Source organism: Zonotrichia albicollis, chromosome 3, assembly GCF_047830755.1.
Source record: "Zonotrichia albicollis isolate bZonAlb1 chromosome 3, bZonAlb1.hap1, whole genome shotgun sequence".
Lineage (NCBI taxonomy): Eukaryota > Metazoa > Chordata > Aves > Passeriformes > Passerellidae > Zonotrichia > Zonotrichia albicollis.
In genome coordinates, this window is record NC_133821.1 from 105585422 (window position 1) to 105608970 (window position 23549).

The 23549-nt window shown below is 37.4% G+C and overlaps 1 protein-coding gene across 8 annotated transcripts in view; it reads left to right on the forward strand.

The window, feature by feature from the left end:
- COL12A1 (collagen type XII alpha 1 chain) overlaps positions 1–23549 on the forward strand; it is a 99873-nt gene that overhangs the window by 12312 nt on the left and 64012 nt on the right. For 5 of the 8 annotated variants that reach the window (XM_074538369.1, XM_074538368.1, XM_074538373.1 and 2 more), the window contains 11 exons: positions 41–184; positions 1066–1122; positions 1801–2064; positions 2178–2342; positions 2786–2959; positions 3776–4066; positions 4290–4892; positions 6271–6543; positions 8779–9051; positions 9964–10236; positions 21456–21725. The exons of 1 other annotated variant lie outside the window; for it this stretch is intronic. In XM_074538369.1, the coding sequence (XP_074394470.1) occupies positions 41–184; positions 1066–1122; positions 1801–2064; positions 2178–2342; positions 2786–2959; positions 3776–4066; positions 4290–4892; positions 6271–6543; positions 8779–9051; positions 9964–10236; positions 21456–21725 (2787 nt within the window). The remainder of the gene's footprint in view (positions 1–40; positions 185–1065; positions 1123–1800; positions 2065–2177; positions 2343–2785; positions 2960–3775; positions 4067–4289; positions 4893–6270; positions 6544–8778; positions 9052–9963; positions 10237–21455; positions 21726–23549) is intronic. 2 more of the 8 variants (XM_074538371.1, XM_074538372.1) reach the window with 1 other exon arrangement.

The window sequence follows — 23549 nt, forward strand, 5'->3', positions numbered from 1 at the left end:
ATTTTAAGGCTGCATTGAGTGTTTTATATATTTATTGCAGATGGACCTACTAAAGAATTTACTCTTTCACCTAGCACTACCCAAACTGTCATATCAGATCTTACACCTGATGTAGAGTATATTGTATCAATAGCTTCATATGACGACAGAGAGGAGAGTCTGCCTGTTTTTGGCCAGCTGACAAGTAAGTAGCTGCAGTACAATTAGAAAGCCAATCAAGATAATTGAGTGGTCATTCACAAAACTTGGCTTTGATCCAGTTCTCCAACAAAATTGCCGCATACCTAAACTCTCCTTCAATGGAGCTGTCTGAACAGCCTTTTTCTATTAGTCCTAGTGGAAGCAGAGAAAATTTACAAGAGGTCAAAGGATACTAACATGGATAGAGTGTCTGCCAACCTCTGTAGAATTCTTGGCAGGAGGCCACTATGTTTTTTGAGCTATACCTCCTTCCAATAAATTGCATTTGCTGGATTCAGGGGGAAGACAATCATTGACCTCAGTAACAAATGAATTGAACTGGCATCCTGTGTGAGAAAGCAAACTATATTAATCAAATAATAATAAAATGTGACACAATAGACCTAAATGCATACTAAAATATGGAATTTAAGCTTTAATAATTTATATTAATAGTTTAAAAAACATAAAATAAATTTAATTAAATAAAAATGCACAGCAGACTCTTTTCTATGACGCATTTTGTATCATGTCTCAGGCTTCACAAAGAACCATGGGAAAATTATCAATTCTTTTAGGTGATAGAGAAGGGTAATACTGGTATTTCTTCCAGGCATGTTGCAGTTAATTGTCAGGAAATGACTCTACAAGATGTACAAATACAGAAGATTCTTAGATATTTACATTTTCTGTATTTTGTGTCCTGCTGAATACTATGTTGTCAAATCTGAAAGTACAGGTGATATTTTCAGAACCTGCATTTGTATTTTTGTGTTCTGAGGCTTGTTAGATGCATGTCTCTAATTCCTTGTGTGCTTTTCTTTGACGTTTAAAAATATAACCGTGTTTCCCTCATTCATTTTGTGTATGTTGTGCTTTGTGTAGTTCAGACAGGCGGCCCAGGGATACCAGAGGAAAAGAAGGTTGAGGCTCAATTACAAAGTAAGGTGCTTTGCTTTTCAACTTATCTGACATTTATCTTATCTGAAGTCTAGCTCACAAAGTTAAACTGTGCTTCTGTGCTACCTACCAAGAAGTTAACTTGTAAAGTTGTGTAGAATTAAGAAAACTTGTTAAGGGACTTGTGATAGAAAGATAAGCTACATTGAAAGATTAAGGTGCAAAGCTGGTACTGAAACTAGGGATTTCATGCAACTAACCTGAGCAAGTCCATGAGTGTCACGGTCCTATCAACAAAAGGTGTTGTGCTGTGGATAAAAGGCTTTGCTGAAGTACCTGTGCAGCTACAATGGGAAAATAAAGATGTGAGGCACAAATGATAACAAAATAAAATTTTTCTGTAACATCAAATCATTGCAAAAGGTTTTGTATGGGTGTTTTCATCTGTTGTGGCATAACAGATCTTGTGGATTAGTGTGAAAGGTGTCTCAAAGCAGTTCCCTTTTGATAATGGCTGTACGAAAACTCATATGAGTGTTCACTTATGTGAGTAATGTTTCCCCAAGCAAAGTATCCCAGATAAGACCAATCTTTTAAATATGTGTTTGCTTTGGCTTTTACCTACTAAGTTTCCATTAGACATTTCTCACTGATTTGTAAGAATGCAATTGCTAATTTGCTAATAGAGTTGGTTTTCCTTTTTTTCCTGTTGTGTTCCAGGATGCTCCATAAGTGCAATGACAGATTTAGTTTTCCTGGTAGATGGTTCATGGAGTGTAGGAAGAAATAACTTCGGATATATTCTGGACTTCATGGTTGCCCTTGTATCAGCTTTTGACATTGGGGAAGAAAAGACAAGAGTTGGAGTTGTTCAGTATAGTTCAGATACAAGAACAGAGTTCAATTTAAATCAGTATTTCAGAAGAAGTGATCTTATTGATGCAATTAAAAGGATACCTTACAAAGGTGGCAACACAATGACAGGTACAGATTTCCCACATACATGCTTATTCAAGCATTTCATTTCATAGTTCAAATTTGCTTCATATCCTAGTTATACAAGTCTAAAAACACACAACTTGTGATGTTTGTTTTAGGTGAGGCTATTGATTACCTTGTTCAAAACACCTTCACTGAGTCTGCTGGAGCAAGAAAAGGCTTTCCCAAAGTAGCCATTGTCATTACTGATGGAAAAGCTCAAGATGATGTAGAAATTCCTGCAAGAGAGCTTCGCAACATAGGAGTTGAAGTTTTTTCCTTGGGTATGTTGAGTTTTTCTAATGATTGAGAGATAAAAGAGTTAATTTATAAGTTTTGCAGACAGTGGGGTTGAAAAATTTCATTATGCCCCTCTTTTCATATTTATGCCTTGAATGGGGTCATTTGTGCCCTCCAGAGTGGAACACACCACTTGTGTTAATTTGATGGTAATTATGTAGCTCCTACGTGGAGATTAATATGACTGACTAGCATAGTTTAAACCTTGGCCTTATTCTCACACCACATTATTTTCCCTGGTTGAAAATCGAGTCTGCCACCTCATTTCATTAATCATTATTTTCTGGTTTGATTATTGATCATGACAGAAGGCAGAACTAATTTAAACTCAGCCTTACCCCAAGATGTTTTAATACTTCACAGGTATGTTGAAGGTGTCTGTATTTTATGGCTACTTAACCATAGCCCTGTCTATTACAACTTCTAGGTATCAAAGCAGCAGATGCAAAGGAACTCAAACTAATTGCATCTCAGCCGTCACTGAAGCATGTGTTCAATGTGGCCAATTTTGATGGAATTGTGGATATACAGAATGAAATTATCTTGCAAGTGTGCTCCGGTGTTGATGAACAACTAGGTGAACTGGTTAGTGGGGAAGAAGGTGAGACACTTTATAAAAATGTATTTGTAGCTTCAGTTTATCCCAATGTCTATTGAAGAGACTATTCCTACTTCCTTTGCTTTATTTATGGAGTTTCATCTGTTGCCTCACTTAGCAAGTGTGGAAAACTGTTTTCAGTTTTGTGTCTTTAAATGCAGGATAACAGAACATGTGGTGTAGCAGATTTGGAATAGCTCCATTATTCCATAGTTTCAAAGGCAACACAGTGATGTGCAGTTTGGACACAGGCATCACTTCTGTGGAAAAATGTATTAAAGGGAAAAAAATTACTTGGTGAAGGGTCAAAATATGTAATGGATTGAGAACCATTGAGAACCAAAGCATGAAAACTGGAGAAAACTGAAAAAATAAAGACATGAAGCTATATCATTGCAGCTTCCTCTCTCTGTAAGGTTTTAATAACTAGTTATTCTTTGACAAAAATGGCAGTAGAGATGACTCTGCTGTTGTAGTATTCTGCTCAAGTCTGCATTTATTCACATTTTCTACCGTGTTCCTGTAAGTGGTTCCTTCACTTTTGATTGAAGCAGTTTTAGAGCTGGGCAGCACTTCTGGAACTTATGCTATACTTGGGGGACCACAAATGCATTGCTCATATTTTTGCCCTCTCACTGATGTCTCATTTGGACTGTCCTGTAATTAATTTCTGTCTATTTATGCTAAAAAAACCCCCAAAAGTGATTTTTAGTAAAGATCAAGCAAAGATAACTAAACTTATTCCAGAAATAAAAACTGTTAAGCAAATATGTTTATAAATTGTACCTAATATTTGGATTTGGTTTTGATTTCTTTCAGTGGTGGAGCCTCCTTCAAATCTGGTGGCAACTCAAGTCTCCTCAAAGTCTGTTAGAATCACTTGGGATCCATCCACAAGCCAAATAACTGGCTATCGTCTGCAGTTCATTCCAATGATAGCTGGGGGAAAACAGCATGTACTGAGTGTGGGTCCTCAGACAACTGCTCTGAATGTTAAAGATCTCTCTCCAGACACAGAGTATCAAATTAATGTTTATGCAATGAAAGGACTGACCCCCAGTGAGCCAATAACGATAATGGAAAAAACACAACAAATAAAAGTTCAAGTGGGTGAGTTTGGAACCACCTAATTTTCAAATTGTCTCTCTTCATTGATGAAATCTCTGATGCTTGTTTTAATATTATACCTTTATTATTTTTGAGACACAGCTTTGCTTAGCATGGTTTACTTTATTTATAAGCAGTTGTGTGTGATATACAAACTACAGATGCGATTGTAATGCTATGTGGCTATTGAAAATCCATTTACAGTGATTGTTCTTTTCCTTTGCAGAATGCTCACGTGGTGTGGATGTAAAAGCTGATGTTGTGTTTTTAGTGGATGGTTCCTACAGCATTGGTATTGCCAATTTTGTCAAAGTAAGAGCCTTTTTGGAAGTGTTGGTTAAAAGCTTTGAGATATCACCTCGAAAAGTACAGATAAGTCTTGTCCAGTACAGCAGAGATCCCCATATGGAGTTTTCTTTGAACAGATACAACAGAGTGGAAGACATAATTCAGGCTATTAACACCTTCCCCTACAGAGGTGGATCTACCAACACAGGCAAAGCAATGACATACGTGAGGGAGAAGGTATTTGTTACCAGCAAAGGATCAAGACCAAATGTGCCGAGAGTAATGATTCTTATCACTGATGGAAAATCATCAGATGCTTTTAAAGAACCTGCAATTAAGCTGAGGGATGCAGATGTAGAAATATTTGCAGTTGGTGTGAAGGATGCAGTGCGCACAGAGTTGGAAGCTATCGCATCACCTCCTGCGGACACCCATGTTTACACAGTGGAAGATTTTGATGCTTTTCAAAGAATATCATTTGAACTTACACAGTCTGTCTGTCTACGAATTGAGCAGGAGCTGGCTGCTATAAGGAGAAAATGTAAGCAACTACTATTACTTACTTACAGGAATGTAGAAAATGCAATGAAAAGAGGATCTGAACCAATGTTTTGTGCTTATAGTTACCTAAAGAATTTATTTTGATGAAATTGTCCATATACAAATGATAATTTTAATAACTGGGGATTTGCTTCTCATTTTCAAATATATTAAAAGCAACAGATGACATTAATGGATAAATGGAAATGAAAAAAAAAAAAATATTTGAGAAAATTTTTCCCCCACCCCTGTTAGATATCTAAAAAGCTAATAAAATGTGTGCCTATTGGAATGATCTTAGTGGATATGCTCTGCTTTTGCACTCAATGTCTTGAGTAAAACACCAGAGCATTCTTTTTTTAGCTCTACAAAATGAGGTGGCAAGTCTAAGCTTGTCTTTTAGATGTTCAAAGGCAATGAAATAAGGCCAACGACTCTAGAGGGCAATTTGATTAAGTTTTTGGGTAAAATTAATGGCCCTCTGAAATGGGCTTAGACAAGACAATTTGAGACAGCAGATGCTAGGTGATAGTGATTGCAATCTAACTGTACAGACTGAAGTGAAGAGCACATGAAAGTCTTCACCTGCATCCAAATTAGGCCAGCATGGATAATGTTTAACATTCAAAAGTTTTCTAAATTACCATCTTCGGTCAGATAAAGGTACTTGTGATTAGTTGCACCCACAGTGCCCCTATCTATGCTTAGTAGGACACTAACATTGAAAAGTCCCCACTGTTGAAAGCCCAATTCTCTTTAAAATTAAACCTTTTGTTTCAGGATAGCTTTAAGGAACAAACCAGCAAAGCAGCCTTTATTTTAGAGGGCTTGAACAGTTTTAAGATCCCCACTGACAGGCTGACTAGGCCAAGCAAAACAAGCCCAGGATGTCAGATTTGTGTTTGTTCCTTGTGTCAAATTCCTTGTTCTCCCTTTGACTTCATTCCCGAAAAAATACTGGTTTTTATTTTGTCTTATTTTTAATCTAGACCTGAAAAAAAAACCCCAATAATTTTTAGTTTCCATTGCTGTTCATTGGACATATGAAGTAGGGAACACAACTTGATAATCAGATTCTAAATTAAGTTTTCATAAATATATATATTTTTTAGATGGACTGTTTTCATTTATCTAGAAATCAGTGAGTAGTGCTTCTACTTACTGTGAATGATTTTAGGCAGCCTAGGTATGATCTTCTTGAAATTTGATAGATATAAACAAGCGTAGAAAACAAATCTTGTGCACATGCAAAAAAAAAAAATCTGTTAAATTAGAATAAATACAATTATTGAAGAACATTTAATTATTTATTTTATAAATTTTGTGTTTAACATATTCTGGCAAGTATGCCTCATATGCACGTTTTTATTTTCATACAGCTTACGTACCTGCAAAGAACATGGTCTTTTCTGACATAACATCAGAGAGTTTCAAAGTGAGCTGGTCTCCAGCTGGACCTGAGGTTTTGTCCTATCTCATTAAATATAAAGTAGCAGTTGGTGGAGATGAATTCATTGTTTCTGTACCAGCTTCAAGTACCAGCTCAGTTCTCACCAACTTACTACCTGAAACAACCTATGCAGTCAGCGTGATTTCTGAATATGAAGATGGTGATGGCCCTCCCTTGGATGGAGAGGAGACCACCTTAGAAGGTAAGATTCCCATTATTCTCAGATACAAGGGATTCACATGTTCAAATAAGAATTTGCTTAGCTGGAGAACAAGGAAATGAGGAAGAGCCAAGTAAGGCTGAAAAGCTGTGCTGCCATGCAGGATGAGAATAAACATTATTGTATCTCAGTGCATTCAGTAAAGATTTAAAATTCTAATAATATGGAAGCATTAAGTTGCTAAGATTGCAATTTAATTTTTCTGAGGTTGGCTGCGTTCCTCTGCTGTGTTCCTTTGCAGTGGCCTGCTTTCAAGTGAAGTAGTGTGCTCTCGATAATAAATTCCATGGCATGAATAATTGTCAATATAGACTCAACTTGGACTAGATGAACATTGCAGATCCTTTCCAATGGAACTATTCAGTTCTATTCTACCCTATTTAATAATTATGAGATTGATGCAGGAATGCATGTTGACTTCAATACATTTAAAGACAAATGTGTGCCTACACAATTTGCTATGTCTGCATCTAATATAACACTAATAGAAATCTTTTTTTATATACACTAGCCTTGAGTTTTGGTTAACTTTTTTTTATGAGAAATTCATTGGTCTGATCCAATAACTGATTCAAAACTTCCATTGATGTCCATGTGTTTAATGTGACCAGTGGCTGTAAATTTAAGCATGGTAGCTTTACTTTTCCTTGTTAGAGTTGCCATGATGCATTTCTCCTGATTGAAAAGAGCAGCATGACAGTAGATATGATTTGCTATTCCAGTAGTTGAACACTCAGTCTACTCTAAATCATGCTTTTAAAAATATTGATCTACTCTTTTTCATTATTCCATGCTGTCATTTGTGACCTTTGGTGACATAAATGGTTCCAAGGGAGCAAAAGAAACAGGTTGAAGATTTGTTAATTGCTCTTTCCTCTTAAGACTGATAGAAATAAACACTTATAAAATTGCTTAGTTTGGATGTTAAGTTTGGAAGATACAGGTTTCACTGTCAGCGTGCACATTTCCATGACTGTACCAGTCAGAATATTTTGGCCAGAATAATTTTCCCTTAGGAAAACAGACAACTCTTGGCTGATAGAACATGTATCTTGTGTGCATAAGGAACAGGAGAAGGAAAAGATTTAATAAAAATAATCTGCCTTCCCATTTGTAACTGATACTACCTTAAATAATTATTAACATTGTGATCTGATGATGTCCCAGCACGTCTCAGAAGACAGAGTTCTTCTACAGCCACGTAAACATCAGCAGCTCTCCATGCAGATCTAGCTAACAGTTTGAGCCAGATGGCTTTCTTGGCAATTAACTTTGGTTTCAGGCTTTTAAAGAATTTGAGGTTGAGTATTGTGTTTCGGATTAATAGAAAACAAGTTTCTTCTATAAAACTTGGATTATTAATTACTCTGCTCTTACTTTTGAAGAACAGTACTTTTGGAATATAGATAGCAAACAACAAAAAATCAGAACTTTTTTTCCCTAAGTGACAATGTTATGTGCTGCTAGGCAGCGTGCAGTACAGTGGATCTTAATTTCTGTTGGAAGAGTCAAGTCTTTTTCCTGTGCCCACTGAGCTCATATGAACTGCTGTATCTTTTGTCAAGGAGCAGGCTAGGTTAAAGGATTCACCACAGTTTTTTTTTTCTTTACTTTCTAAGATAACAAGCCATTTCTTTGAATTAGAGACTAAATGAAGAAACCTTTTTTAAACATTAGATGCAACTTGTATTTCAATTAAAATATTTTTTGTTTGAAATTCAGAGAAATAGAATTGGTTTGGTGGGGTTTTTTTTGCTCTTTGTTCCTTGTTTGTTCTTGGAAACAGGATAGCTGGGTGTGTAGTCAGGTGTATCTAACAACTGCCAATGAAATGGGTGCAGAATCAAATGGATGCAGCAAGGAAACTTTTATCATTTGTTGTGTTAAGAAGTTTCCTCACTATGCCCAAATGTCCCTTACACAGTTCAGTTCTACTGTTACCACTAAACACAGTCAGACTATCTTAAGTTTCAGAAGCAGTTGTATAAACTGGGATGAATGTACTTTTGGAGGCAACTTTGTTCCACTGCTGAATGTAACTATGATCCTAAATTTTCAGAAATCACAAAAGATATGTGTACCCTAAAGCAATGGGTAGGCAATAGAAGCAGTTTTGGTAACCTGGATGAGCTAACAGAATGATTGACGTGGTTTTGCTTCAGACACTTCTTCATTAAAGACAAATATTTACAACTTACATGTGTATATTTTTTGCAGTTAAAGGTGCTCCTCGAAACTTAAGGATTACAGATGAAACTACTGATAGCTTTGTAGTTGGCTGGACTCCAGCACCAGGAAATGTCCTGAGGTACAGGCTTGTTTATAGACCACTTACTGGAGGAGAAAGGAGGCAAGTGACTGTATCAGCAAATGATAGGTCAACTACTCTGCAGAATTTGATCCAAGATACAAGATATGAAGTTTCTGTTGTTCCTGAGTATCAGTCTGGGCCTGGGAATTCATTGAATGGATATGCAAAAACTGATGAAGGTACATGATCAATGCTGTGAACATAGTAAGCATGAGAAAAACTTGCTGCATGTTGACATATTCATACTGAAAGGACAATAAACCACATAGTCCATATATATTATCTTAGATAAACAGAGAGTTATAACATTGCTCAAGCCTAGCTGAGAGGTAACGTAAGACAATAGAATTTATCAAAATTGCAGTATTTCATTTTAAAATATAGTATCTTGAACCTGATATGGCAAGGTAACTTGGGTGAAGAATCTACTTGTATGTTTAATTAGTTGTTCCCATGATTCTTTATATTGTCAATGATATAAATTATATACTTGATATAAATTCAGACTCTGTTTGCACTTTGTGCTGAATGTTTAGCAAGAAATTAATGGAACATTTAATTTTCTCAAGTTATCACTGTAGATTTAGTGAATGTGAAAATGCATGATCCTTTAACACGTATCATGCCTGATTAAACAAAATATAGAGAATACCAAAAGTGTGACTGTCCTGATCATTGTTGAAGTTTCACTGATCCATGAAAGTCGTCATCAAAAAGACCTCTTTAGGAAACCAAAACGTGTTAATTTCACATTTCATTTGTCATCTTTGACTTGATTCTGAATACAGTGACTTCAACATGGATCTTTGTTGAATCTGAGCATATCTAGAGGTGCTAGTATGTATAAGTGCTCCAGGATTGAGCCTGCTTTAACAGGAAAAAAAAAATGGACATTATTGTGCATTTTTGCCTCAGGAGGGTGGGGATGGGAATGTACAGTCCTGATTACAGTAAAGATACACCGTAGCAGGGTTGGTCCAGCCTATTAGAGAAATTTTTTTAGCATAAAATCCTATGTAGTGTTAAACTAAAGATAAACCAAGAAATTAAGCTTGCTTCAACTTTTTGTCAACATCTTTTAACATGTGCAGTCCGAGGAAATCCAAGGAATTTGAGAGTTTCTGATGCTACAACATCAACAATGAAGCTGTCTTGGGGTGCTGCTCCTGGCAAAGTGCAGCAGTACTTTATAACATACACTCCAGTCGCAGGAGGTGAAACCAAGGAAGTGACTGTGAAAGGTGACACCACCTCTAAGGTGCTGAAAGGCTTGGACCAAGCCACTAGGTATGCACTGACTGTGTCTGCCTTGTATGCCTCTGGAGCCGGAGATGCCCTTTCTGGAGAGGGAGAAACACTTGAAGGTAATTATTTATTGTTTCTGTTATTATTTATTCATTATCAGACCGATGTTTATGGTGTCTTAAAGCGTCTTCCCGAGTTTTCTGTAGAAGTAAATATCTAAATGAAAAATAGACATAGACATTCTCTTACTTTACATGGACTTTCCAAATCTTCTGTCTCTAGAAGAAAAAAATGGGTTAAATCACTAGTTGTGGAGGAGACTCTGTGTCTCTTGAAAAAGCTATTGCAAGAAGCACCAACCACAACTGACTGTGCTTCCACACCAGCCTTCATTAAATATTTTGTCTTATAACTTATCTTCCGAGCTGTTTTAGTGGCATATTCTTCTTAATGTAACGGGATTAAGTAATGGGGTTAAAATATCTCATCCATATAAAAATTTGCAACATTTCTACAGCACTGAGTTTGAAACATGTTCAGTGGCCATTTTTGCATCAGAGAAACAACACATAGTTTTAGGCATACAGAGTCAAATCCTGCTTTTAACAAAGAACCTGCAGCTAACCATAAACAGAATGCTGGCAAAATCATAAGTCAGACCCAAAGGCTTTCTTATAAGGAGGAAAGGCTGTTCTTTCTCTGACATTGAGCAGATAATTTCCCAGACTAATTCTCTGTGAGCATTCTCAATGTGATCTGTAGATTGTCAGAGGATAGGGAAAGCTTGTAGGCCTTGAAAGGAAGTGTGACTCTGCTCTGTGCTGGCCAGGGATGCTCTGCTGAAATCTGGCACTGCAGCTGTGTAGGCACTACACTTGAAAGCATCTTATGAATGAATTATGTGGCATTAAGGCTTGTCTCTTGATGCTAGTCAAGTTACTTGATTCTCGATTTCTCTACCAGTTCAACTTTTTGTTCATGACATAGGTTACAAAAAAATCCAGAGAACATACTTGAAATAGGAAAATGTAAAATAAAATAATTTAAAAAATCAGTTTCAGTGATTTACCAATGTGCTGAATTCTTCCTAACAAAATGTAGGCACTTGAGCACTGCTGTTTGCAGCATGGGCTCCCTAGGATTCTTCTGTGATTGATGAAGAAAGGCAAATACTTCCAGTAGGCAGATAGTCCATCTGAGATCTCATTTTTCCTTCAAACAAGCATTTCTCTGTCCACTGACTATACAAGGAGTAAGTGGCAGATCTAGACACCAACTGCCTGCCTGTCCCACTGCCTGAGACCTGCTTACTCTGATGAATGCAGCTGTCAGAGAATCAAGCACCTTGCAGTTCATGCTGAAAGTTTCCTAACTCCCTTGTTTTCACTGCAAATGCAGGGTCCAAAAAACTCCTTTTGTAGGAGAAAAGAGCCTGTCTCCTGCCCAGAACATTGCTGAGATCCAGGTAAATGAGATCAGTATCAATATTCTGCCCATAGCCTCCAGAAAAGCTAGAGATGATCAGGACATAATGAACTTCCCTGTTGGTGGTGGAGCTGCCACTTTCTGGTCCAACATTTTTAGGAGGGAAGAGGGAGGGTGAAAATGTAGATTTTGTACTGTGTGGGAGAGTTTGAATTTACCTCCACACCCCAGCAGGTTCACAATACCGCAGAATATATTAGGCAAGAGTCTCCTTTATTCTTTCCACTGAACATGAGCCACTGTCCACCCAGGAATACAAATTTCACCCTCATAACAAAAACAAACTGAGTCCCAAGTAGACAGAGGAAGCTGATAGCCCTGCTTTCTCATCTGTGCTATCAGTGTGTAGCCTCAGTCTTCCTTTGCAAATCATGAGAAGCCTCTGTCTCACTGTTAAACAGACTGAATGGTTCACTTCCTTAGGAACATACCTCAAATTTTAGTAAAGGTTTGACCAATTTAGCTGTTTACATTTGGTGGAAACATTTTCATTGAGTATGTTTGCAGTAAACTTAGGAGAGCTCTTTTATTAACAAGGAGTTGTGGAGACGTCAAGTGTGTTTCAAATTCATAAAGTAAGCTTAGCATTTTATCCTGTCATAAAACTTGAGCAAAAGAAAAATCTTTTAGGGCACTGCCTAGAGCTTCAGTTAAAACACATCCTAGAGAGAGCAGTGAATGAAATACAGTAGAATCCAAAAGCCAAAATCATCAGAAAAACAGAATTCAGTCTCAGGTACAGAATGTCTTGTCCTTTCAGTGCTCCCTGCTTTGTGTCTTCCTCGAGGGCTCTGATTCTTATTTGGACTTTCTGCATTGCTAAATTGTTAATAAGAAGAAAAACATTCTCAATTTAAAGAATAAATTTAAAAGAATATTTGCCTCTATCTTAGGAATAGGCTTATATGAAACCAGATGAAGTTTAAAATGGGTGTTGGACTTGAAAGGTCACAGAAGCATTTCTGTAAGAAATTTTGCTCTAAGCAACTGAATTGAAACATTACATTAAAAATTCAGTGACAGTTTTTTTTTTTTTTTTTTTTGGGATAAATACGAGCAAAGAACATCCTATCACTCAACTGGATGACTTCTTATCCAATTCTTCAACTGGGAGGACACCAAATTAAAAATTACTTACCACTTTGACATGTATAGCTTTATAACTCAAGTGTAAATTCTTTGAAGATTCAGAAGGACTTGAAAATCCTATCAGGGTGCTCTTCAGAAAACATTTAGCTTCATATGAAAACTGTCTCTTAAATTTTCTTGGTTAGATAAAACATCAGTAAAAGCACTGTAGAGATGCCAATCCTTACTGGGTGATCAAAGGGAAGCAACAGAATACAAATTTCTTTTTGCATGAAGCAAAGACCTAATTCATTATATTTCCTCATGAAATATCTACCATGTCTTTCAGTAATCAGCATATCTGCAGTTTCATGGGGCAATAAAAGTACTTGAATTAGGCCAGAACTCTTTGAACACAGTTGTAGATATTTTAAAAGACTGTGACTAACAGTATGAAAGGTTTTCAGAATATTTGTTGCAGCATATAAGACAGTATTTCACTATAAGGCCCTATCTCACCACAGTGAAGGATAAAATAACAAAACCTTTAAAGAAACCCAGAAAATTATTAATAAAGAGTTGCAATTTTGGAACTGAAAGGTAACATTGAAATTTCAAATCTTATTATAGAAGTTTACATGAAAGGAGATGTTATGCTGGCTGGGAAGCTAAAATAAATATTGTTGGACCAGGATGAAAAGTTACATAGGTCAGTGAAGTGAATACTTGACTAATGAGTAGCTGAAATAACTTGTCTGACTGAGGCTGGAAATAGGACAGGTCTTAACTTCTGGAGAAATAAACTTATCAACAGTAATGACAAAAAAGCTGTGAAAGGAAGCATAAAAAAGTGTTTAGTATTTTAGTTAGTTTTTCCATGAGCCATGGTGTCTGAGAAACAAAATAGTGTGGTGTGTGTTTTTCATTGCCAACAACCCAGAAAGACTGAGCACTTAAGTATTTTTCTGTATCAGGAATCCCTATGGGGCTTACTTGATGTCTTCACCATATGAATTCTCACCAAACCTATTCAGTCAGTGGTGCCATAGTTGCTCATTGTGTCAGGAGCTAGGCTTGAGATTGCCTTTCAAACTGGGATGGTTGCTAGCTCATGGAATTGATATGTAGCCTAAGAGGAGTGAGTTTGAGTGTAGAGAACATTTCAGCACTAATAGAAAAGTGAGAAAAGAAGAGTTGGATACAGTACCTTCTCCAACTCTCTTATAGTCAAGCGGCAGGAAATGAAAAATCCAAACTCTCAGATGTTTATGGAATTTTACTGAATCACTAAATGGTCTCCTGTGATTAAGGATGTAGGCAAGCATTCTTCCTGCTTTCAGAAATGATTTATTTTGTTCTGCATCTAGTAGTAGAACCCACATGGGCAGTTACTCTCAGACAAGAGTATCCTTCAGCAGAGAGGAAAAACCCAGAAATTTTTAGGCTGCTCTAACCTGATCTGCATGGACATGTCTGCCCAGGAATTCATTGAAGGCCCTTCAGTTATGTTTGTTATCTCCAAAATATTTTGGAGCAGTTACAATTTGCCCCCTGTTCCTCTGCTTTGCTCTGCATGGTAGTTTTGCAGTGTTTTGAAGTGGCTTGTTTGTTTCATGATTCATGGGAAAATCAATCCATAGAAACCTAGAAACCATTCTGTGTGCTTGATATAATTTACCATGTGGGTAATCTCAGTTTCTCCTTGTGTTTTTCCTTTTGCTAAGCATATGCTTGCCCTTATTGCTTCTCTGCATAAAACAGAGCGGGCAAATATTCCCCCAAGTTACTGTAGATAATCTCTTTTATAAACTGTTTGCATAGCTCTCCGGTCCAGCCCAAAGATAAACACATGCCAGAGGATCAGCATTTTATGAACTGTTCACAGACAACACTGTGTAGAGAGCTTAGCAAATGAGTAATCAGAAAATGACTCATTTCTGAGTGCTGTTCCATTACCAGGTAATTGTTATTCAGAGAGAATGGATTTATTTCTTTTTGTGTGTGTGAGTTTTCGGAGCAGGAAAAGGGAAACAACGTGTTTGCTCCTTTGTTGAAGGAGTATACTTTCCTTCTTCAGAAATCCAGATTTTAGGAAACTTATAGTGTTCTCATCTTTTGTATGACTTCTTTCAGTCATTGGCTGATTTTGTCTACAGTTATGAAGTACCATTCAGAGGTGAAAATTCTGGAGCTTTATATTTCATACTGCTTTAAACATAACTGCATGTGCAAAATATGTGCTGTAGAAAACTCTCCACTTTTATTCTCTCACTTTCAAAAGTGCATGGCAATCCATCACTGGGCAGCTTTGGTTGGAGCACTTCTATAAAGGTACCATGGAAAAATTTTCCTCAGACATACTTTTTTGGATATGATTCCCCTCAGCTCACACAAAGTTGTTGAAACTGCTAAAGTAAGTTAAATCAGTGAAGGCTGCCATTGGCCTTGGGGTGGAACAGGGCTTGTGACAGCTGGGGGAACTAAACAAATTTGCGCTGATGGTTATATTGATGTTATGTAATATAGATTGAAGAACAAGCAAGAAACTGTCATGGAACGTCTTAGGGAAAAGTCATTCTCTTATCTCCAAACACTCCAAATAAACCATTTGGCTTTCAATATTGCTTGGGATCGTATGATCTTTACCCAAGTCCTCATATGCCAGAAATAAAATACAATGAGAAACATGGTGAAGGCAGTGAGTCTAAATGCAGCAGACAGCAGGCAGTTTGTGAGAGCTACTGTTTTTCTAATCTGTTTTTAAATAAGAGAAGTGGTTTTAGGTCTGGCAAGAATTTGATTTTCTGCCCAAATGCATGCTGTCAGATGAAAAGAACATACTGTACATTAGCTGCTAAGCAGATTAACTTTCATAAATTGCAGTTGTTTTAAAGACTAAAAAATTCATTGCTAGATGAAGCAATCAACACAGAAATGCTTAATCCTAATAAATGTCTGAAAAGCTTGAAAGCTGAACATCTGTTTTATGTGTCCTTTTGCTGGCAGCTATATTGTTTGCAAAAACGTTTTAACAATATTTGAACCACTGACTGTAATCAGGGAAGTCATTACACTTTTAAATACAAATTTCAGAGAAATTTAGAAAAAAGGCTGGTTCATTTTTTTCCTCCAGAAAAACACTCAGTAATCAGGTTTCCATCTTTCTTGCACTGAGAAAATTCCAAGTATTTCCACTTACATCAGTGCAGATCCTAGGGTAGACATGCTATTGGTAAAACAGAAGAAAGTTCATTGGCATATGTGAGGTTGCTGGTCTGCATTAGCAGAGGTGTCAGCCTGTTTTCTTTCTTATCTTTGTCCTTTTTGGAATAAGCAAAAACAGGCATATTGTATTATATTCAGGACAGTATAAATAAATTTGAGAGATAATTATGTCATTGTGTCTTCTGCTTTGGAAAGAGAATCTTTATTTCAGTGATGCAGGGCCCAAATCTTCCATACTGTTTGAGGAGTAGCTATTTGTGTTGTGAGAATTAGGCCGTACCAAAACAAGATATGAGAAAAAGTTGTCATAACTAGATCATTTTCAGTTTGAAGTGATTTTCTGTTGTATATATTTCTTATAATTTAGGTTTGGGGATTTTGGATGAAGGCTCATTTTTGGTCAGAAAATGAGTAGCAGTTCTTTGCTACATAAATGATTCTATTTTGCTGTTTCTGTAGTAACATAAGAATGCTTTAGAAATGAATGGCCTCCTACAGACAGAATAGTACAAATTCAAGTGACATTTTCTTACAATGAGATTTTTAGCCTATCACAGGCACTTTACGTAATGGTCAGACAGCGTAGTGCTGCTTCCACCCTGACAGAAACAAGGACCCAGTGTCCTCAGGAGGTTTAATGCTGTATCATGCATTTTTAAAATTATACATTCCAAGATTTTTGAGTGACCTTTGAAACAGACTGGACAATCTGAGGAAAACTCTCTTAGTTTTTCTAGGAAACAAAGTATGTATCAGAAAAAATCCCCAGTGGGAGAAGATTGAGTGAATAATAAGAAGATATTTCTTCACAGTATTAACTGAATAACTTTTGGAAAAGACATAGAATATTAAAGAGACTGAATGTGAACACCTGTTGGCATTATCCTACATCAGGGACTTGGGAGTGCTCTGCCTAAAGGTCCTCTAACCATTGTTTTGGGTTAGAACTCTCCTGGTTGGCCTTCTTGCCTTTCTGCAGAAGAGAATAAATCTGGTTTAATGGGGTTATGTGAGTGTGTAGTAAGTCTTTGGCTTTCCTCTGCACCACAGCCACACCCCTTCTCTACTTGCCTGAGGGCTGGTTGCTAACCACTTTTTGTCTTGGAGAGAGGGATATCAGCCCACCAAGTGGTTGCCTCCCCCCAGTGCTGAGGAGAGTTTGACCACTGGAGTATCATCTGCTATCTACTATCTAGAGGATTATCTGCTGTCATCTTATCAGATGCATGCACTTGGATCCTTGGCTGTGGCAATCTAGCCTGCTGACACAACGGGATACTCCTGAACTTTTGCCCATTGTAAATAAGGCAGGACTCAGGCCAGAACATTTCTACAAGTGAAGGCTTATTTAGTTGATTCTGACATTTTAGGATGCTAGCTTACAGAAATCCTATGTTTAACTGAAATGAAACATAGCTCTGCACAAAATTTACCACTGCAGATTGATTTTGAAACCTGGTTTTAAAAAAAACAAACGCAGAAAGCTGTTTAAAATTTGGGCCCAAATTGCATGTAAAAATCCCACTGAGATCAGCTGGAGTTGTGTAAATGTCTCTGAGGGGAAAGGCCATTTGAATAAGGACATTTGTTTTTTATGAATGTCAACATTTTAATTTTAGCTGATTCAGTCTTGTGTTCAATAACAACAGTGATTGCTGGAGAGCTACGGGAAGTGAGCCAAGTGGACAGAGGGAAATGCTTTATTGTGTCTCTGGCACACTACAGTGGAAAAACTTAATATGGAAACTGGACATTTCTGAAGTACAGAACAGAGTATAAAAGCACCTGACTGAAGGTTACCAAGTGAATTTTTCAAAGTGTGTCTGCTCTAAGTGATGGTAAAGTTGTACAGGGGACTGTAGGCAGTGAAAAGGGCTCTGAGATAAAAAAATCCTTGTTTGCTGATGTCTTGGGGGCTGTATGAAGTAATGAACATACATTAGCTTCCATTTCCAGTCAAGAAAAAGCAGGAGTCCTTTGCTAGCCAGCCAGCACTTTTCTTTCTTACGATGTGCATTGTCCTTCCATGCTCCTTAATCATCCTGTTTAAACAAGCAGGCAAGAAGTGGATATTCAGCAAACATTTCTGAACACATTGACCACATTTCTGAACACATTGACCAAAGAATAAAAATAAGTATTCAGGTTTTTGTGCATGTCATGTACATGACATATAAGCAAGCTAACCAGGTATTTTGTTTTAATACAAGAGAAGAATATTTCATAGGTCTCATTGTATGTTTGTTTGTGGCCACATTATACCATTGTTACTGTGGAGGATAAACGTGTTTCTTGACTCTGAGTGTAGCAGCTTTGATAATATTTCATGGAATCCAAACAGTTTAAGACTTACAGTTTGACTTAATCTTAAACATAGGTGTTCTCCTAATAATAAATTAAAAATAAACCACTGTGGGAGATCAAGTGAAGCAGAAAAAAAGCTGTGAGTGAACTTCCACCTCACACGTGAGGTGCAGATCAAGTTAGCGTGTTATGTTGAAGAAATGTTCTCAGTTGCAGTGTAACATATAAAATGTCCAATTTCCCTTAGTAGGTAAGTTGTCTTGTCAGCAGTTTCCAACTATTTGAAGTAAAAATTTTCCATTTAGTTCTAGTGGTTTGGTAGAAATCCCAGTTCCTTTTCCCTCTTTTACCTTGACTTATAAAAAAGACATTTAGTTCCAAAGAATATTTCTTTCAGAACCAACATATTACAGTAACTGCTGTTCATTATAATCCATTCCAAACAAATTATTTTCCTCTGTTATTTAATGACCTCAATAATAACTTAATCAATAAGGGTTTTAAATAAGAAGTTATTTTTGCAGTATTTCCAACATATATCATTAGCTGTAGTATCCAAGAGTAGACTTGCAAAAAATTGTGCTGTGGTAGCAGATACTTGAATACTGAAATCATGTTGTGGCAGAGCTATGTTTTAAAGTAGCCAAAATAAAGTGACTTGTATATTTATATTACATTAAAATATGGAAAGAAAGGTTTTTATTGTGAGACATCTGTGCATTCTATCAAGTTAGGTTTTCCATATTTTTTCCATTTGGATTGCCTTAATATTTTTTTATTGTATGAAAAAGCCAAGATTTGAGAGCAGGAGCTTAAGAGCAGACAGAAAAATTGCTGTAATTTACTTTTGAGGGTAAATCTTTTTTTCAGGCTTCCAGGAAAATTGTTATTTGGAGCTAAGATTCTGCCCTGGCTTTCATTTAATGCAGTCACTGAATTTGGTGAGACTTCATGAAGCATGAGCTGAATTGGGCCTTTTCACTATAACTTTTTCAGGATATGCAATCACTGTTGGGAAATGTTAACTGAACTTTACCAAACCCTCTGTATCTTAACCTTTATTTGAAGAGAAGATGCCATAAATGGTGGTAATTTATATTACACGGCTAGAAAAATCAGTTTGAAGGGTACAATTTTAAGAACTGATGCAGAGTTAGGACAGAAGAAGAACTGTCTCCAGAAAACATGATGGAATGTCCCTAAGACTGAATTAAAATCAGAACCCCCCCACAACACTTGTTCTGTTAGGTGTACTTGAGAGTCATCTTTGTCATTGTTGTGGTACTCTCTGATTCTGCATTCTGTGTAGCTGGAGAATCTCTGATAGGTTGACATTAATTTCTATTCATCATTAAGTCAAGTGGGATTAGTTATCTCACTTTTAATGAAGCTGCACCAGCAAGGAGATGTTTCCAAAGTCAAACTTTCTACAGATAATATTTTCTGCTCCACTGGGATTGTGTTTGGAAATGTTGCAGATTGTGGTGGAAGTAAAAGACAAATGAATATGAAAAGTGGAAACTCAGACTATGACTTTGAGCAATTCGCTGCTCGGCCTGAAACTGCTTCAGACTTCTGAATGTAGTGAGGTCTGTTCTTGCAATGAGTCTAAGTAGTGGAAAGTGGATAAGTATTGAATTCCTCTGTGTTCAAAGAATTTTGATTCTGCTCCTGTGGCTGCTATGGATTAGTATAAGGACATACTTTTATCAGTGAGGGTAAAACTTAACTGTGATGCCATGAGGTCACCCCAAGTGTTTAAGTCCTCTTGCTAAGCAGGAGCCACTCAGGAATGTCCTGTACAGTGAGAAATCCCACAGAGAATACACACCAAAGAACTGAACTTCTCTGTCTATGTGGATCTGGTTTCATAGAGCTCTTTTGCAGATTTTTCTATGATGAGGCTGTTGCACTAAATCCACCAGTCAATGCTCCTTTCCCGCTATCAAAAGCAAGCCATTGCAAGAGGAAAATTGAACATATGTTATAAATGTACATTGAATATTAAGCAGAGGCACTCCTTTCACTGCACCACTTTAGACCAATGACCTGAATTTTTAAGCAGAGGAACTACTCTGGTGTGTTAGGGGAGACTCACATATCCATCTGACACTGGATTTCACAGACTAATGAGCTGCTTCCTTTGTTCCCTTTGGCTGAAACAAACTACAGGGAGGAAAGAGGTAAAGGTCTTATGAATGGAAAGATGGAGAGTGTTTTCTACAGTAAGTGTGGGATGATGTAAACACATGCAAATTAGTTGTGAACATAAAATGAAATAGCTGATCTGGTAAGTGGGACTCTGGAATATACTAGTACTAATAAATCACCAAATAAAGTTGTCAGAGAAGGTACTCTTATTAGAGGCCTGGGCAATCATCAAGCATATGGAGTTCAATAAGGGCAAGTGCTGGATTCTGCACCTGGGATGGGCAACCCTGGATGTTCAGACACAGCAGGGAATAAGATGCTGGAAAGCAGTGCCATGGAAAGGGACCTGGGAGTCCTTTTTGGTGGAAAGTTGACTATGAAAGGGAAGACAGGAGCAGACACTGATCTCTTTTCTGTGGTGACCAGTGACAGGACCAAAAGAATGGCCTGAAGCTGTGCTAGGGGACTTTCAGGTTGGATATTAGAAAAAGGTTCTTCATCTAGAGGGTGGTTGGGCCCTGGAACAGGCTTCCCAGGGCAGTGGTCACAGCACCAGCCTGACAGAGTTTGAGAAGTGTTTGGACAATTCTCTCAGGAACATGATGTGACTCCTGGGGATGGTGCTGTGCAGGCCTGGTAGTTGGTGATCCTTCTGGGTCCCTTCCAACTCAACAGATTCTGTGATTCTGTGAAAAGTCTCCATTATTTAACCCTTGGAAAAAAGGTACACACATAACAATGACAATGAATGAATGAAACAAAATCATTTTTTTGAGAGTTAAAATTTACCTAAGTGAGCTGCATCACATTTAAGCACTGGCTTCATTCCAGGTCTTTGAATACTGCCATTGTTATTTTGCATATTCTAAAGCATGACTGCTAAGTATCTTACATGGTTGGGATAAGATCATTCATAGTCTAAAGTTAGCTTTAAGCATTTTGTTGAAACCTTCATCTGTTTTCTCTTGGGACTACCCTCGCATGAAAATTATATTGATGGGAAAGGTTTGGTTTAGCTTTTAAGATCATTTGGCTTTTACATTTGTACTTTGCTATCTTGTGCTATTTGTGTTTAAGAGAGAATTTGCTGTTTTCTTTCTTGCAGAACGTGGTTCACCACGTAATTTAGTTACCACAGACATAACTGACACTACAGTTGGGTTATCATGGACACCAGCTCCAGGAACAGTTAATCATTACAGGATAGTATGGAAATCACATTATGATGATACCGTGGGAGAGAAGAGAGTCCCAGGAAATACAGTGGATGCTGTAATAGAAGGCTTGGAGCCAGAGACTAAATACAGGATTTCAGTATATGCAGCCTACAGCAGTGGAGAAGGAGACCCAGTAGAAGGAGAGGCTTTTACTGATGGTAAGTGTAATACATTACCACCATTTTTAACATTCTGTTTTTGATGAAATTATAATTTTAAAATAAAATGGACCTTATTTTTCCCCTTTCTTTTTTATTTTTTATGTAAAATTTCCCCAAACCAAAATGCCACCTCAGCTCAGCCAATTTTGACATCTTGTTGGACTATTAAAAAACCGAAAAAAAAAAAAATCTCTTCTATTTCATATAGGTTTGGATTCAGCAAGAATTACTTCCAAATTAAGATATGATTTGGTCTGCATATTACTCTGAATTCAGCCTGTTATAGGTTTGGTGTGATTGCTAAAAATCAGGTGAAGGAAATATGGATAGAGCAAGGAGGAAAGATGGGGTGCATTCCCACAGAATCCATGAGTTTTCTTTCCAAGTTATTGCCCTTCCAATCTTCACAGTCCTCAAACTGAGGCTCACTGGGTGATTTTGTTGTTTGTTAGTTACCTTTCTGGGGCTCTTCTTTTTCTTATTTGCAAACCATTATATTGTATTTGGTCAAAGGACGCTCAAGCCTCTCCTGCAGTGTAGGCAAAGTGAAAAAACACAGAACCCAGGGATGGCTTGTTTCTTTGTAGCAGGAACTGCAAGTGAAGGAGTCAGAATGAATGAAGGGATGTCCTGGATAAGGCTTGACATTCCTGTTGTTTGCCTAAAGGGGCCATGCAAAGACAGAGCCTGAGGGAGGGCTCTGGGGAAGCATCATGTGTGTTTACATGTTCTTGTGCTCCGTCCTAAGCATCTGTTTTGGCTACTGCTGGAGACAGGCTGCTGAATTACGTTAACCTTTGTCCTTGACCCAGAGCAGTTGTTCTCAAGGTTTTGCAAGAGTAGTGGTTGCTGCTGTTAGTGAGAGCTGACTCCCCAGAGTCAAAGCAGACTAGCAGACTGCTGTGCCACAGCTTCCTTCTTGGTTCAAGCACAGCAACACCGGCTGTTCTAGCTTTTCCAGGTTAGGTGGGTAGCTAGCCTCATCATTTGTACTGACTCTCTCTGTGCTGACTGAGGGAACTTGCCATTAGGCCTACCAATAGCCCCACACCTGGGGCTAATAGCCTGAAACTATTGTATCTTTCTGGCATACACACAATTAGAAATTGTCAGTTCCTAGGAGCTACAACGCCTATCTTACTGTGTGTTGAAATACTGACCGATTCCACCATGCCAAGAGGGTTCAGTTTTGCCAAAGCCTAGATGGCTTATTTTGGCTGACAGCCAGCATTTCATACCTGTCAGCTCACTTGGGATTATTTATACCATTTGTACAGTCTGGAAAATATCTCTTAGAAGCTGAATGCTGCAATTTGTTGAGAAAATGCTTTATTAGTTCAAAGGCCTATTTCAGCACATATGCTATGTTGTGATGAGTGATTTTCCAAGCATTTGGAAAGTCACTCACATCTATTTGAAGGACAGTTTGCATGGGGTTCAACAACCAGCTGTTTAGGTATTCATCACTACCTTATCAGACCTGTGAAGTCAAAACTTAGAAAATCTATAGGACATTGAGTTAATGAAAATCAATGACTTTATAATTTATCAATTTGAGAGTGCTGAATCTGTTATTTAATGGATTAATGAGAAAGATTACTAAATAAAACTCCCGGTTATGCTGTGTCAAGCTGTGTCATCATGTGATTTATACTTCCCTCTTTTTTGTCTCAGTAGTGAAAACCAAACATCTGGTTGTTTAGTCCATCACAATTAAAAAATAATTAGCAATGGCCTGTGAGATTCCCCTGTGTCTTCCCCACAATCAAATACTGGAATTTTAAAAAGGTCAATTTTATTTTTTAGTACAGCAGTACTAAT